The sequence below is a fragment of the Truncatella angustata genome (assembly GCF_020726525.1).
Source record: "Truncatella angustata strain MPI-SDFR-AT-0073 chromosome Unknown BKA67scaffold_1, whole genome shotgun sequence".
Taxonomy (NCBI): domain Eukaryota; kingdom Fungi; phylum Ascomycota; class Sordariomycetes; order Amphisphaeriales; family Sporocadaceae; genus Truncatella; species Truncatella angustata.
Window position 1 is genome coordinate 3,509,523 of NW_025763381.1, and position 15,098 is coordinate 3,524,620.

The window sequence follows — 15,098 nt, forward strand, 5'->3', positions numbered from 1 at the left end:
ACGGAACTACGGAAATTAAAAGCTTTATTTGTTATGTCATTGCGGCTTGTCCTCTAGAATCTAGGTAGTGATCAAAAGAACCTCTATCTAGGTCGAGTCATTTATTCGCCGTATGTGTTCGTCTTCTGCTAACAATATACTTGTGTACTTCAGAGTCGTGGGAATTCAAAATTTGAAGAGCAAAGGCACTTCTTGAAATTATGTTGATGACAGGTCTGCGTATTCAACTCTCCTCTTGCCACCACGGTTAATCGGAGCCGACCGTTTCCTGAGAGATTGCTCCTCTCTGTCTCTCTCTCTCTCTCTCTCTCTCTCTCTCTCTCTCTCTCTCTCTCTCTCTCTCTCTCTCTCTCTCTCTCCTCCTAATCTACTACGTCGCCCATGCAAAGTGGCTGTCATGGTTTTGCCCAATGACACTCCGTCTTATACTGGCTGCCGAACATAATTATCCCACGAGTTGGCCTTCGTAACATAGACAGGCCACTCGTGTGGGAGCATTGCGAACCTCGCCTTCCAAACCCATTGCTGCTGAGGATCGACCTGACGGATGTCGTAATCGCGAACAATTGTAGCAGTGATCTTGGACATTTCCAACCTAGCAATTTTCTGGCCCGGGCACGCGGCGTAGCCTTGACCCCACTAGAGAGAAAAACTGCAGTCAGTACTTGTGATAGGCAACAATAATAGTCTGACGCCGCAGTCGCTACTCACAACCATGAAATACTTGTCCAACGCATCGGCATCCTCGCCGAGCCACCTCTCCGGTCTGAACTCGGCGGCATCCGGGCCCCAGATCTCGGTTGAGTAGTGCATGACCCAGGAGTTGACCGAGAGAATGGTACCGGCGGCGAAAGTCTTGTCACCGATCGTCAGGCCGCCCGTGGGAACCTCCCGCGGGAGTCCCATGGGAGTGGGCGAGAAGACGCGGAGCCCCTCTTTTATACACGCCTGCAGATACGGCAGCTTCTGGGCGTCGGCAAAGGACACGACGCGCTCGTTGCACATGCCCTGACTCTGAGCATCTCTCTACAACGGAAAAGCGAAGGTTAGTCTGACGTGCGTTTATCACTAGGAGAGGGGAGGGCCCTCGGTGGAAGATGTTTGGTTTACAATTTCATCCCGACACTTTTGCCAGTGCCTTCCTTCCGGGTTTCGAATGATGTGGTAGACAAAGCTCTGGAGGCCGCTCGAGACCGTATCGGAGCCGGCGCCAACGGCTTGGAATGAGTGTGCTTCAATGTTCCTCATCGACAGGCGTTCCGGGTGTTCCTCGTGCTGCTTGAGCCAGTGAGCAATCAGATCATACCGCGCGTCTGGGTTCTTCCGGCGCTGATCTATCGCTGTAAAGGTCACGTCATACATGTGCCCGTAGGGCATGAGCTGGGTCCAGGTGACGAGTGGGTTGCAGACAAGGTAGTGACTATTTCCCTCGTTTATCAGCAAGCTTCGAGACCGAAAACGCCAAAAGCAGTTGCATCAATTTTCGAATTCCCTAACCTGGGGAAACAGGATACGATGTGGATGCCAGGACTTACAACCAATGATAGAATCCTGCGATAGCGCCATAAGCGTTTAGATTTGCAACGTTGTGGATAGCATTCTTGACGTCTGTCCCGGTTTCTATGAAACCGAACTGTTTGGAGAAAATGACTTCTCCAATGATATCGAAGGACGCATACGTGAAGAACCAGTCCTGTAGATGTTAGACCTCCACTGTTAATAAAATGAGTATATTTGGGTGTGGCGAGGCATATTTCCGAATCAAGGGTTGACGATGCGTTACTGGGTGATCTCACAGTAAGATAAAGAACAGTCTCTCACGTACCAAGTCCATGGGCTTTTTTTCGTCTGCATACTCGTTCATCCAATCGCACAGCTTCGCGATCACATCATCTATAGCTGCCTCGGACTTTAGAATACTGCTGAGGGCGTAAGCTGGCGCGAAGTTCCTGGAGCGTTCAATCTTCTTCTTCGGGTCCAGCTCGGCAAACGGGTTCTCCCAGCGCCAGTCTGGGAACTGCATCGTCTTGTACCTAGTGCGACAACCATAAATTAGGACCATTCTTGTTGCATGGAGGTATAAGCAGGGTAAGGACAGCGAAATAATGTAGCTAATAACGGTGATAACGGCCTGTGGGAGCTGCATACCAAGGTCCCTATTTATAGTCAGTATCATGTGGTTTGATGAGCAATGCGATATACCTTGCGGAGAGGAGCTAAAAGGATTTTCTTCATAGCATCCGGATGGCTGACACTCACTTCGTCGTGTGAGACACGAACGAAGTGCCCTGATGAGATGCAGTCTCTTTAGTTACGGAGGTTGAGGTGAAGGGGATTGCCGGATAGCCCACCATGTTCCTTGTGCAGTTCAACGAGTTTGACATTCTGGTCTCCTATGATGATATGACGGACATGCCAGAGTCTAGTGATGGATGCGAAGAACGGGCCGGGTATATCGCTAAGCTTTGAGTATCTGCGCAGTAGAAGAGTTGGGATGATAAAGCCGATTAGTATGGCAATCAGAGTCGGCCAGGCCTCTGGCCGGAATAAGGCCTCAGAGAACGATGACATCTTTTCTATAATCGAACTGTTGGATCAAAGTTGTGCAGCTTTTTGCAACTCGGTATGGTTGCTAGAGCACAAAGCTGCTGGCCTGTGTGTTCGTCAATGAATGAAAACTGAAGACATTATCTGGCATGCGGCCAGTAAACTGTCTGCATTATAAGCAGTTCTGACGAGATAGACAAGCGATTATGCAGCAGTATGGAGTCGTTTACGAATCGCATCAGATGCTAGCCAATAGCTTAGGTATTGGTGTCTAAACAGGGGGTTTATACGATCGGTGCGTTTCAAATCCACTATACTGCAACGCTTTCCTTGCACGCCAATTATTGTCCATTTCATTTGTGAGATTGATGGTAGGAGAAAATTTGTATCAATGAGACCTTGAAATGAAGTTCACCTGCTGTCGGAAGCTGAAGCCGTTTTCTACTGAGCATAAACTCCTGCAAAGAACTACCGAGACATCTTTCTGACCAAATAGTAGCAAGACGGTCAAGGGTGTCGCTTAGTGCGGAGATCCATGTGCTTGGCGACTAGGTATATAGCGCAAGGATGAATAGGATCTCGGGACATTTGACTCGAGAAACCTCAAGAACTTGATATAAACTGTCATAGCGCCCCGGTTCAGGCATGTCAAATCTCGAACAAGTGGTATAGTTTCTCCGTGTCAGACAGACAAAACATGTCATTACTTTGCTTTTGGCAAACGCTTTGAAATAGGATGTAGGCTGCCCTTTGGGAAATTTTGATGTCGATAGGTGCAAGAAAAGAGCACCATGCGGAAAATATACAACCAATGATAGAGAGCCCAAACCCACTGCATTTTGGTTTGTACCATCCAGCACGATGTTACAATACCGTCATGTAGAATTTAAAGAATATTTATGAAGCATGGCCATCGTGCCAATATGTACAACTTCACTCAAGTGTTCTAGGTTAGAGAGTTGCGAAATGGGTTACTTTTTCCATTTCCATTATAACCTTATTATTTATATACACAGTCGCAATCTAAGCACACCACGTGCGGAGATTACATCGACGAGGTTCTAAAGTCAATATTACATTCCTAGGGCCGCTGTTTTTAGCAAGACTGCTAGGGCGCTTGGCAGTGTGAAGAAGCAATGCTTGTCGTGAGACATTGCATACTTTCAAAAGACGCTTATACGCCATTCAATTGCTATTCAACCATGAACACCTCGACCTTGTAAACTTGACCATATATCGAATATCAATTTACAAAGCTGGTGAAATAGCTGAAAAGAAAGACATTGTTTCCGTGGCCTGCCCCCTCGACAGGTCTCTATAAGAATATATTAAAGGTATCGATGGTCGTGTCAATGTCCAGGCTATGTTACATAATTAGATCGAATTATTGCAGAAGAAAATCAGATATCTGCAGACAGTACCCCTGGGCTTGCTACTTCTGGACGATGCTGCTTTTGCCTTCGTGAAGAGGGCCAAATGCTCTTCTCGAACAGTGCAGACTATACCAGAAAAGGTAAATTTCTACGTCAACACAGTAACCGCAGGTCCAGCCTCTGAAGGGGCAGAATCGACCATTCTTTCGACTGAAGGTCGCACTACTTTCTCAATTTCTGTGTCTTCGGCACCCACAGTCGAGCCGGCAACCGAAACAGCTGCAACAATAACAATATCAACGACAGAAATTGATGTCACGATACCAACGGTCTTCTTTAGCTGTTACAAGAATGCAGTAGTTCTCACCAGCTGGTGCCAATATCTCTCATTACCCGTCACTTATTCCGTCTTACTAACAAATGATATCTTAATCAGATAGCCCATATTCTCTACAAGTTCGCAGACGTCGGCGAGGACGGGACAGCGCAGACTTTAGACGCATACATGGACACCTAAAGGCATTACAGCGGTTTCGACTCGTGGTACGAGACAGAGAATCACGTGTGTGGTTGCGCCAAGCAGCCGGATCTGCCCAAGAACCGGCACCTCAAGATTCGGCTGCCTATCGGTGGCTGGGTTTATCATATGACTAAAATTGACGTTGCTCCAAGTAATGGATGTGAACTCCTGTCGAGTAATAGTTTTAGTATCTATTTTTGATGGATTCTGGTCAACCTACCATGCTTGGCAATGGTAAGGACTATTTGTGATATGACATGACATGACATCCTGAGAAGGGGTCAACCCTTTATCCTTTCCCAAATCGACCCACGTTAAGCATCTGCCCCCTGCCCATGGTATCTAAAGTTCTATACACATTTAAAAGAAAGACCCTGTCTGACAGGCACTTATGTCTCACGGTAGACGTAAGTGCTCTTGGACTCTTCAACAGGGAATTCGATCTTGGACTCCTCGATGTCCTTGCCATCGACCTTGATTCCACCGGTCATGACATCACCAGGTACAACAGGGCCGACGCCCTTAGGTGTACCTGTGATAATGATGTCGCCCTTCTGAATTGTCATAACCTTGGAGATGTCGCTGACACATCTGGGAATCTGGAACAGGAACAGGTTGGTGGAGTCATTTTGCTTGATTTCACCGTTGACGGCCAGCCACAGCTCAATGTTGTGCGGGTCAGGTATCTTCTCCTTGGGGATGGGGTTGCTGATGGGGAGGAAAGTATCGAAACCCTTGTTTATCGACCAAGGGAGACCCTTCTTCTTGGCTTCCCATTGTGCGTTTCTCGCAGTCATGTCAATACTGAGGGCATAGCCTGAGATTAATTGGTTAGTGTTTGCTCGTTGCCAAAAGCTTGTTCTAGGAGCGCTCACTGTCAATGGCATCGAAAATCTTGTCCGTCTCGGATTCCTCGACATCCTTCAGGTCCTTGCCCATGATCAGGGCAAGCTCAATCTCATAACTGAGCTCAACGCCCTGAGGACGAATGACAGGACCCTCTCCTTGTAGAAGAATGGAGGTTGAGGGCTTCAAGAAAAAGAAAGGCTGAGCGGGGCGAGCGCTGTTAAGCTCCTTTACATGATCCCTGGCTACGATGTAAGCTACATGATCTCCCGCAGCCAATCATGGGAAGAAGATTCTTACGCATAGTTACGGCCAATCGCTACGATCTTGCGTGCGTTCTTGATGGATTGTGCGGAAGTCATGATGGAGCGGCGAAAAACGTTCATGTCGCAACTTAAATAGAGATGTTCAGCTTCGCAGAAATGCAGGCGGGACTGCGGGATATATGTAGTAATTGTATATTGAAAGTCTATGTACAATTGAGGAGGAGGCTCAAACCCACCTTCCGGGATGTGGCATTTGCCACAACAGCTACGGGATAAAGATTGGCCAAAAAAGTTGGTTCAAATCGACAGCAACCAGGTTGATTCACTCAGATGCGGAGGTATTTTTGAATCCGAGGGTCGGCTTGGAGACGATGCAAGTCACAAGCGGAGCTCCGCGACAGGAGACCGGCCTTAAGAGGGCGACCGAGACTGCCCATACGGGGTATGTATGCTCAGACGTAATAAGCACAATGCCACTAAAGCGAAGCGACAAGAATCCACGGTCTAGGAAAGGTGCTAATATTGAGAAGGCATTTAGAAGGGTATCTATATCTATCTTATGCATTGAACCTGAACCCCAGCGGTGATGGACTTGTGAAATGTGTTCCTTGTAGAGACTTTTAGCCATAGACCCATATGGACATGAGGGGATCTACGCTGTTGTTCGGAAATGCCGAGTCGTGTAGAAAATATTCAGGGACAGGATATACCAAGGTTACCGAATATGAATATCCTGCACAACTGCACTCCATACATAGTGCGTATCATCGCTCTAGCAATACAGTAAGTTTTTTATTAATATATATATATATATATATATGAAATTTTTTTTTACGTCGAGCGAGCTTCAAGTGAGAAACGGGAGCGGGGGTCTTCGTTTTTCAGCGGTAATTCCGCCTGTGGTGGTTTTGCCAACCGCCCTCAAGTCGTCATTTTGCAGTGAGTGAGATTTGGTGGGGTTAAAACGCGGAGAAGGCTTGAGCTTGGTGCTTGCGTAGTTAGTCCCTGGAACGACTAACCTTACGGATCCGTATGTATACAGTAGACCTGTTCTGTCCAGTATGCAAACATAACGTTAGATCTCCCATTTGGCCGTAATACAGTACACGCGACTTCTCCACAAAAGTTGAGACGTTGCCCGGCCTCTTCCCCTGCACAATTACAAGTGCATGCATCGAACACGATTCAGCATTGAAGCTATCCTAGACCCTGACTTGTTCCCCGTCCCTTGAGATCAGCCCGAACCGACTCCCACGTGCCGCACCATGGAGGCCCTTCAGCTGGCCCAGATGCTGGCCGATCTGAACGACCTTCAGGCCGCTGTAAGTATCAGTCAACGTCTAATGCCCCCGACCCAGCCGGTCCAGCTGGATGACCGAACTTGTGATAGCTGACCCCACATTCTTTGCTCCCGCCCAGCAGGATCAGGGCGCCGCAAAGGCTCTAGTTGCTGCCAACAAGAACCTCGAGCATGCTGCTGCTAAGGATATGCTTACGCCTGGTTCTCGGTCCCAGTCCCAGTCCCAGTCCCAGTCCCATACCAAAGGCGCAGGTACTCCCCCACTCGACAGCAGTCGGATAGCTTCACCAGGGAGCAAGTTCGACAAGCTTGGCCGCCGAATGTTCACCCCGCCCTTGTCGAGAAACAACTCGCATACACCGTCGTCGGCTTCGATTCCAGGCACTCCCGGCAAAGAGGAGACGGGTGGTGATATCAGCAGAGCGACGACTCTGCTTTCACTCTACGAGATCCGCGCAAAACTGAAGGAGCAGGACAATAGCAGCCTCCAGAAAGCACGCGAAAAGATCAATGCTCTTGCGGCTAAGCAGCAACAACTGGCTGTGCAGCAACAGCCTCCTTCTCAGCAGACCGCCCGCCGAGGCTAGGAGAGGGGGTCCCCGTGAACGAACACGGTGGGGATATTGCATTTATGGCGTTTACGGCGTTGGCGATGGGCAGGACCAACTTAGTGGTGGGTGATGATGGGAAAAGTGTAAAACTCGGCGTATGGATGGAGTCAGTATCCAAACGTCTCCTAGGAAATTGCTTTTTGGGATGGAGTAATGATGATATACGATTGACTGTGTCCAACGAATGATGGTCTTGATCCTTTCTGTGTTCATTTGAGTCTTCTTGGGAATGTAGTCAAGCCGCAAGGCTGTGTTCTGGCGGGCCAGGCTGGGGTTGACTACACTTTACAGAGTCTGGGTGTGTATGGGATCGAGTAGCGTTTTTGTTAACACGGGCCGTGAACCGGGGAAGCACTTGGAGCGTATCATACTTAAAAGGAACAACCAGTCCGTGGGCTTCTTTTACCAACGAACCCAGGCAACATTGAATTAGGGGAAGAGCCTGACAGTATATTGTCGCAAGCAGGTACTTGGGAGACAGTATATTTATTCTATGTTCTCCGCACGCCCGTGACCTGCTGCATTTTGTCTGTATTCCGCGTATCGCTCAATCTCCATGGCAAGCGCAAGAGGCGCGGAGTGAAGAGATGCTGCTGCCACTATTCCATGACGCAAACCGAGAGAGAGAGGGAGATACGCAACACGCACCGTACTGTCGATAATCCTTTCCTTTTCTACACTGGAGTTCTCCCGAGTTCCCTGACCTACGTTGGACTACGGTATACGTACCGCAGAAACTCTAGGCCTTAGGCGCGTCGCTAGCAAGCACGGCAGTCATTGCAATTCGGGGGTTCAATAAAATGTCCGTGCGTCATTGCAGCCAGAGACGTCACTTTCTCTCAATTCGGCTTCGGTTCATTTCGAGCTGGTTGATCTCTTTGCACGCAATGATTTTCAGCCAGCTTTCCGGTCAACCTGAACCTCGTCGCGCAGCAATCGACCAGTCACGGCTTACCAACTCTTGACCTGCCTACGGGGCGGACTGCGGCCAACATGGCGGCGACAGTGGATATGAAGCTCTTGAGGGCCACCAAGTTCCCCCCCGAGTTCAACCAGAAGGTCGATATGCAAAAGGTCAATCTGCAGGTCATGAAGAAGTAAGTCAACGCCCAGGCCAGACCCCCTTCCCCCACATGCTACCTTCTTCATTTGTCTGAGCCCGAATCTCGTTCTAACTTAATCATTGCCCAAAGGTGGATCGCGGGAAAACTGTCGGAAATTCTAGGCTCGGAAGATGATGTTGTTACCGAACTGTGCTTCAACCTGATTGAGGGCACCCGATTCGTATGCTATCCCTCCTAGAAGCTCCATAATCCGAGGCTTGCTTTGCTGACGGAAATAAAACGTAGCCCGACATCAAATCTATGCAGATCCAGCTGACAGGCTTCCTCGAGAAAGAGACGCCGTCCTTTTGCAAAGAGCTGTGGAACCTATTTCTCAGCGCTCAATCCAGCCCGCAAGGCGTTCCCCAAGAGCTTCTCGAGGCCAAAAAGCTCGAGCTGATTCAAGAAAAGGTGTGACTCCATCCCTTGCCCATTCTGACCAGAACTACCACTGACAGATTTCTCAGCTCGAGGCCGAGAAGGCCGCTGAAGAAGCTCGCCTTCGCAGAGAAAACCAGGACCGCCGAAACCGCGACCTGAACGATACCCGAGACCGTGAACGTCGTGACAGGGGCTTCCGTGGAGGTCGCGGAGATAATTGGCGTGGAGGCCGACGCGGCAACGACAGGGCATATGATGACCGCAGAGGCGGCTTTGGGCGCGGCAGAGATCGATCACCGTCCCGTTCTCCTCCTCGGCGAGCCTCTTACCGTGGAGGCGGCGACCGCGACCGATACGTACCACAAGGCCGGCGTGGCGGCCATCGCGGGCGCTCCCCGTCACGTTCAGTATCGGCCGACTCACGAGGCTCTAGGGAAGGTTCGCGGCCTAGGTCTGGCTCCCGTAGTGTGGGCGATCGAAGTCGCAGGTCTAGCAGATCAAGCGGCCCGTCGCGCCGTGCTGATGCATCGCGAAGGTCGCCGCCCCGTCATCGGGACAGTCGCAAACGCTCGAGGTCGGGGGGACGAGACAATTACAGGGCTCGTAACTCCCGTCGCAAAAATACTTCTTCGCCCTCGAGTGGGTCAGATTCAGATGGTGGCAGACGGTCGCGATCGCCCAAACGACGCAGATACTCGGAGTCTGGCAGCCGATCGAGATCGCCGGCACGGCGGGCCAAACGCCGCAATCCGTCAAGATCACCTTCATCCTCTCGCTCACCCAGCCGCGGTCCAAGAAGACGATCAGGCAGAGACCGAGACCTTATCAGTCGCAGTCCTTCCAAGGATCGTTATGGTCGGTTAAGGCGGTCCATGTCAAGGAGCCGAAGCAGAAGCAGAGGTGGACCATCATCACGAAGAAGAAAAGACTCAGTCTCCCCTCCACCACGTAACAGATCAGCTGATGTTTCGGATTCTGAAGATAGAAAAGCTCAAACCGCAAGAAACGACTCGGCGGCTTCCAAGACGGAGGAGGTTCGTTCTTCTTAGTTGGACCATTCAATACTCGGTTTGGTTAAAAGACTGACCTTGATCTCTTTCGTCAGGCCAAGCAGACCAAGACACCACAACAGCAGGCCAGCGAGCTCCGAGAAAAGCTTCTGAAAGATAAAATCATTAAGATGAGAAGAACCTCGAATAGTGGTTCAAGTAACAGTTTAGGCTAATCATGCTTGAATTCGCAGACACAACAAAAAGAAAAAGAAAGAAGAAGAAGAAAACCCCCCTTTGCCATAACATTACTTGCTCTTAAACATTCCATGGATACACTGGTTCGTCCTCTCTCATCATCATCACGCGTTACTTCTGCGCATGGCTACGGTCTGTTCGGCGTCTAGGCGTTCACCCAATAGGTAGATATGAATGTACTAAAAGAATGGAATCTTGATATGAATCCGTCGTTGGCCATGGTCACTTGGGATTTAATTTAATTTAATTTACGCCATGAGTAGCAAAGGTCAAGATGTGGCACGATCGGGCCACTGGCCCAACAGCAACCACGCCCAAATGACCATATTGGTCGTCGTCCTTTGATCATGTTGGAAAGAAGAAGAAACAAGCTTAGGTCCTGCAAGCATGTATCAGTGATCAGGAGATCGTGACTACACTGTGATGGGCTTGACCATGGTCACGGTAGTACTCCGTACTTTGACTATAAATTCTCGGGGCGGAATTTAGTTCATCCGTTTCTGTGGTGACGGAGCACATTCAAGTGCCAGTTGGAGCTTTGGAGGTTGGTTGGAGGGGCAGCCTTTAATACCCACGTCGGCATCGACTCTCGCGTTTAAAACTGATTGGATCTGACATTTGAGTGCAAGGCATCGCTTTCTAAGTCGTTGACTTAATTTACTATCAAGTAGTCCTGTCTACGCTAGGCGCATCCGCATATCGCATCCCGCAACCCGTCTCCTCAGCACCTCGTGTCCAAGCAATTCGACTCTGTTCCGTAGTCTCGGATGCTAAGCGCAAACAATGACGGACAGCGGATCAACGGCAGCGGCCACTGCCAACGGTGGCAGCAACAACCACAACAGCATTGCGAACAACGGCGCTGTAGAGCCTCTCGACCGTAAGAAGGAGATGGCCGAGTACGAGGCCGAAAAGAAGATCATCAAGGATGCCATCGCCAAGCGGGCCAAGATCCTGGCCGAGCTGTCGCATCTCGAGACCAAGATTGCCGACCTCGAGGGCCGCTACCTCGAGAGCACCCCCGGCGGCAATATCCTGACGGGCTTTGACAACTACACGAAAGGCCTCACGGGCGCCGCAGCCCAGAGGAGGAAGGTCGGAACCGCTGAGCAGAACCGCGTCTTCTCGAGGAGCTCTGTCTCCTACAATGCTTTGAATGTATGGGCTTCTTTATGACTTGACTTGATTTCGAAGGACACACGTATATGTTTCCGCAATTGACCAAACGACAAAAAGAAAGTTAAACGTTTACTGATTGTTGCCCCGCCCCCCTGCAGCAAGAAGCACCCACGCCAGCCTCGGGCACCTCGACGCCTGGTGTGCCCACGCCAATATCTACATCGTTTGCCAACAAGGACAAGGGCGGCCCGTCAGACGCGCCCACGCCGAGCTCTGCCACGGACAACAAGAAGGCGGCGGGCGGCAACAAGAAGAAGAAGGACAAGGCCGCGGCGGCAGAAGATAGCGAGACGGACTCGAAGGCGGATAGCAAGAAGGCTCGTACGCACTTTGGGGCCAACGCCCGCAAGTAAAATAGATTACTTGGTTTCGTGTGCTGTTGTTTCCAGAACTTTGTACCTGCAAAGTTGGTTGGCGTTGTTCGGTCAGTTTACGAAAGATACCCCCCCTTGCATTTAGATGGTGTTCTGGGAGTTGTTGACTACGGAGCGTATTTACGGGTAGTCTATAAAAGCAAACAGGCCCCGGGCCTCTACAGATCCGTAGACGCCTTGGAATATTCGAAAATCACGTGGTGGTTGTCATGTCGCTATAGAAAGAAGTTGCAAAATTCATACGATCATTCCAGCACCCAAGTGAGCACTGAGAGGGTTGTTCTACTGATTTACTAACCTTTGCTGAATTTGTCCTACCTAACCTTTGGTCCAACTAGTCACACTCCTTTGCAGCAGCTTATTAGCCGCCCGTAACCGCCTCGCTTGGCATGACACACGGGGGTCCCTCCACCTCGCAGTAATTACAGTCGGGAGCTGAGGGGTGCCTGCAACAGGAAGCTCAATAACAACGTCTAGTACCATTTTGGAGGGGTGGCCAACTGGTCGGTCTCCACTGCGGGGTGTTGCTGCACATGCCTTCTGTTACTGCGGTACATACCTAACCTTAGTGTAGTAGCTCATGGCGTTCCCAGGCCGGTTCAATGCCATGCTCCAGTACAAACCCCCCCGGACATGGATTGGCTCACTACAGTATATATATATATATATATATAAAACCGCCCGTTCCGGTACGTTCGCTCACACCCAGACACACACCTCTCGAGAACCTTTCCAAGTGCTTGTCCAAGTCACAAAAGCCTGCCCCGGAAGCATTGGAGCACACAATGGTAATGGTGGCCACCAAGTTCACTCCAGAGGTCCTCCTCTCTGCCCCGCGCCGCTCGCCCGCCGTGCCCAACGAGTCAGGAACCTTGGCACTATACTCCGGTATGTTGAGCCGCCCAGTCCACTTACTGTGATGTCCCCAAGCGCCTGCTGATCACCTTGGCCACTCAGTCTCGACATACTCTTTCGAGTCGCATTCCCGGAGCGGCTCCATCAACCTCCTCGACATCAAGACTGGCAACTCGACTACGCTATACACAGAACAGACATACTCGGAGCCGACATGGATATCAGAAACCGAGTTCCTGCTCATAAAGAGCGGCGAAAAGGGTAGCTCGCATCTGTTGGTCGCAGACGCAACCAAGACAGGTTCCGAGTACGTCGCTTTGCCCACCCACCAACTCAGCATCACCCAACCTCCCGCCTCAGGCAAGAGCATAGCTGACCAGCCATCAGACCAAAGGAGATCAAGGTCTTCAATGGCTCTATATCGAACCTCAAAGCCACAAAGCTCAGCCACGACACCCTGGCCTTCGTCGTCTCGGCACCCACCACGCCTACCGGCGAGCTCTACTACCCACCCGACGAGCCCAAGTCCTACTCTACCGGCAAGGTCTACACGGAGCTCTTCGTGAGGCATTGGGATTCCTACGTGACCAAGAACAAGTCCTCGCTGTGGTATGGCACGCTCAAGAAGGGCACCCGCGATCTTTGGAATTTCCAGGGCTCGGCACTGGTCAACGCCCTCAAGGGCACCCGTCTCGAGAGCCCAGTCCCGCCCTTTGGAGGCTCGGGGGATTTTGATATCAGCAGCGGGGGCCTCGTCTTTGTTGCCAGCGACCCGGACCTGAACCCGGCCTTGTGGACCAAGACGAACCTGTACTATGTGCCGCTAAGCACCTTTACCGAAGACGAGGCCCCGGCCCCACAGGAGGTCAAGACGGGGCATCTGCAAGGCTACAGCGGCTCGCCTGTCTTCTCGCATTCGGGAAAGAGCGTCGTCTTCAAGCGCATGAGACACCGACAGTACGAAAGCGACAAGTCGAGGCTGCTGTTGATTCCGGACGTCAAGGACCTTAGCAATGTTCAGGAGTTTTACAAGACCGACGACGGCGAGGGCAGCTGGGACCAGCGGCCTGACAACATTGTCTGGAGTCATGACGATAAGGAGTTATTTGTGACAGCCGAGGACAGGGGTAAAAATCTGCTGTATCGTCTACCGTCGTCACCTCTAGAGGCTACGGAACTCCCCAAGCCCCTGACTCAGCACGGCTCGACCGGTGACATATTCCTCTTGTCGTCTTCTTCAAACAAAATCCTCACAACGTCGACATCGCTTGTGGATAGCTCTACCTACAGCGTTGTAGATGCAGTTGCTAGTTCGTCGTCCGCAGCCACTGTCTCTGTCCTGTCTAGTGCCTCCAAATCAGGCAAGTCGTTTGGTCTCCACCAGTCTCAAGTTTCGAGCATCTGGTTCCCCGGCGCCGGCGACTACAAGGTTCATGCCCTGGTTATGAAGCCGTCCAACTTCGACGAGTCCAAGAAATATCCTCTAGCCTACTTCATCCACGGTGGCCCACAAGGTGCCTGGAACGAGTCGTGGTCCACGCGGTGGAATCCTGCCATCTTCGCCGAGCAAGGCTATGTCGTCGTGTCTCCAAACCCTACAGGATCGACGGGCTATGGTCAAGCCTTCACAGATGCCATCGCGACGCAATGGGGCGGCCGTCCGTACCAGGACCTCGAGAAGGGTTTCGAATACATCCAGTCCAACCTTTCCTACGTCGACACGGACCGCGCCGTGGCCCTCGGTGCGTCGTATGGAGGCTACATGATCAATTGGATCCAGGGCCACCCGCTGGGCCGCAAGTTCAAGGCCCTTGTGTGCCACGACGGCGTCTTCAGCACCATGAGCGACTGGTCGACCGAGGAGCTCTTCTTCACCATACACGACATGGGCGGCACGCTCTGGGAGAACCGCGAGGGCTACGAGAAGTGGGACCCGGCTAGGTACGCCGGCGAGTGGGCCACGCCCCAGCTCATTATACACTCGGAGCTCGACTACCGGTTGCCCGTCACCGAGGGCCTCGCTGCCTTCAATGTGCTGCAGACGAGGGGCGTCGACAGCAAGCTGTTGATCTTCCCAGATGAAAATCATGTGAGTCTTAGCCCCCCCCCCCCTCTCCCCCTCTCTCTATTTCGAAAAGCAAAAACGAGATGACTGACTATGGTAATAATGAATAGTGGGTGCTGAAGCCGGAGAACTCGCTTGTCTGGCACAAGGAGGTGTTGGGGTGGGTTAACAAGTATGTCGGCTTGGATACTACCGGTCTAGTAGGAGACGAAGAAAAGTTGCAGAAACTGAGCATATGAGCTCGAATGGTAACTTGGTTCAGATTCGGGGAGATCAAAAACAGCAGCATTGGAGGTGGTGTGGTTCCTTGCAGTCCGGCTTGTGGTCCTACCGCCCAAGATAATGAAATAATGTACAGAAGAAAAGATCCATCAACTGATTGCATTCACCTAAGCGGCTGCTATACTAGCTAGAATAACGTCGTGCCAGAA

At 51.1% G+C, this 15,098-nt stretch overlaps 6 protein-coding genes across 6 annotated transcripts; 4 read left to right on the top strand and 2 right to left on the bottom strand.

Annotated features, from left to right (window-relative positions):
- Positions 1-25: 25 nt before the first annotated feature.
- Positions 26-2,571, bottom strand: BKA67DRAFT_634091 (cytochrome P450; the record flags this gene model as incomplete). The annotated part of the gene is made up of 7 exons (XM_046105634.1): positions 26-639; positions 712-1,026; positions 1,111-1,420; positions 1,536-1,693; positions 1,826-2,017; positions 2,203-2,288; positions 2,352-2,571. The coding sequence occupies 7 exons, from the start codon at positions 2,569-2,571 to the stop codon at positions 424-426; spliced, it is 1,497 nt and encodes a 498-aa protein (XP_045964092.1). The 3' UTR covers positions 26-423.
- A 2,175-nt stretch (positions 2,572-4,746) lies between these two features.
- Positions 4,747-5,783, bottom strand: BKA67DRAFT_34142 (uncharacterized protein). Its single transcript, XM_046096305.1, has 3 exons — positions 5,587-5,783; positions 5,316-5,527; positions 4,747-5,257 (listed from the first exon to the last, which is right to left on the bottom strand). The coding sequence occupies exons 1-3, from the start codon at positions 5,670-5,672 to the stop codon at positions 4,830-4,832; spliced, it is 726 nt and encodes a 241-aa protein (XP_045964093.1). The 5' UTR covers positions 5,673-5,783; the 3' UTR covers positions 4,747-4,829.
- Positions 5,784-6,658: 875 nt separating this feature from the next.
- BKA67DRAFT_34218 (uncharacterized protein) lies at positions 6,659-7,851 on the top strand. Its single transcript, XM_046096309.1, has 2 exons — positions 6,659-6,874; positions 6,975-7,851. Exons 1-2 carry the CDS (start codon positions 6,818-6,820, stop codon positions 7,437-7,439), a joined length of 522 nt encoding a protein of 173 aa, XP_045964094.1. The 5' UTR covers positions 6,659-6,817; the 3' UTR covers positions 7,440-7,851.
- A 605-nt stretch (positions 7,852-8,456) lies between these two features.
- BKA67DRAFT_653168 (uncharacterized protein) lies at positions 8,457-9,899 on the top strand (the record flags this gene model as incomplete). The annotated part of the gene is made up of 6 exons (XM_046106313.1): positions 8,457-8,560; positions 8,657-8,747; positions 8,813-8,977; positions 9,034-9,151; positions 9,213-9,550; positions 9,612-9,899. The coding sequence occupies 6 exons, from the start codon at positions 8,457-8,459 to the stop codon at positions 9,897-9,899; spliced, it is 1,104 nt and encodes a 367-aa protein (XP_045964095.1).
- A 1,078-nt stretch (positions 9,900-10,977) lies between these two features.
- On the top strand, positions 10,978-11,726 carry BKA67DRAFT_530087 (histone acetyltransferase subunit NuA4-domain-containing protein; the record flags this gene model as incomplete). Its single annotated transcript, XM_046099186.1, has 2 exons — positions 10,978-11,352; positions 11,472-11,726. The coding sequence occupies 2 exons, from the start codon at positions 10,978-10,980 to the stop codon at positions 11,724-11,726; spliced, it is 630 nt and encodes a 209-aa protein (XP_045964096.1).
- Positions 11,727-12,532: 806 nt separating this feature from the next.
- Positions 12,533-14,906, top strand: BKA67DRAFT_653170 (Alpha/Beta hydrolase protein; the record flags this gene model as incomplete). The annotated part of the gene is made up of 4 exons (XM_046106314.1): positions 12,533-12,635; positions 12,705-12,909; positions 12,990-14,691; positions 14,778-14,906. The coding sequence occupies 4 exons, from the start codon at positions 12,533-12,535 to the stop codon at positions 14,904-14,906; spliced, it is 2,139 nt and encodes a 712-aa protein (XP_045964097.1).
- Positions 14,907-15,098: the final 192 nt, after the last annotated feature.

Coding starts and splice junctions, on each gene's coding strand:
- BKA67DRAFT_34218 (XM_046096309.1), top strand. CDS start 6,818: ATGGAGGCCCTTCAGCTGGCCCAGATGCTGGCCGATCTGAACGACCTT. Junction 6,875..6,974: donor TGAACGACCTTCAGGCCGCT/GTAAGTATCAGT, acceptor CCCGCCCAGCAG/GATCAGGGCGCCGCAAAGGC.
- BKA67DRAFT_34142 (XM_046096305.1), bottom strand. CDS start 5,672: ATGAACGTTTTTCGCCGCTCCATCATGACTTCCGCACAATCCATCAAG. Junction 5,528..5,586: donor GCGATTGGCCGTAACTATGC/GTAAGAATCTTC, acceptor CATCGTAGCCAG/GGATCATGTAAAGGAGCTTA. Junction 5,258..5,315: donor GATTTTCGATGCCATTGACA/GTGAGCGCTCCT, acceptor AATTAATCTCAG/GCTATGCCCTCAGTATTGAC.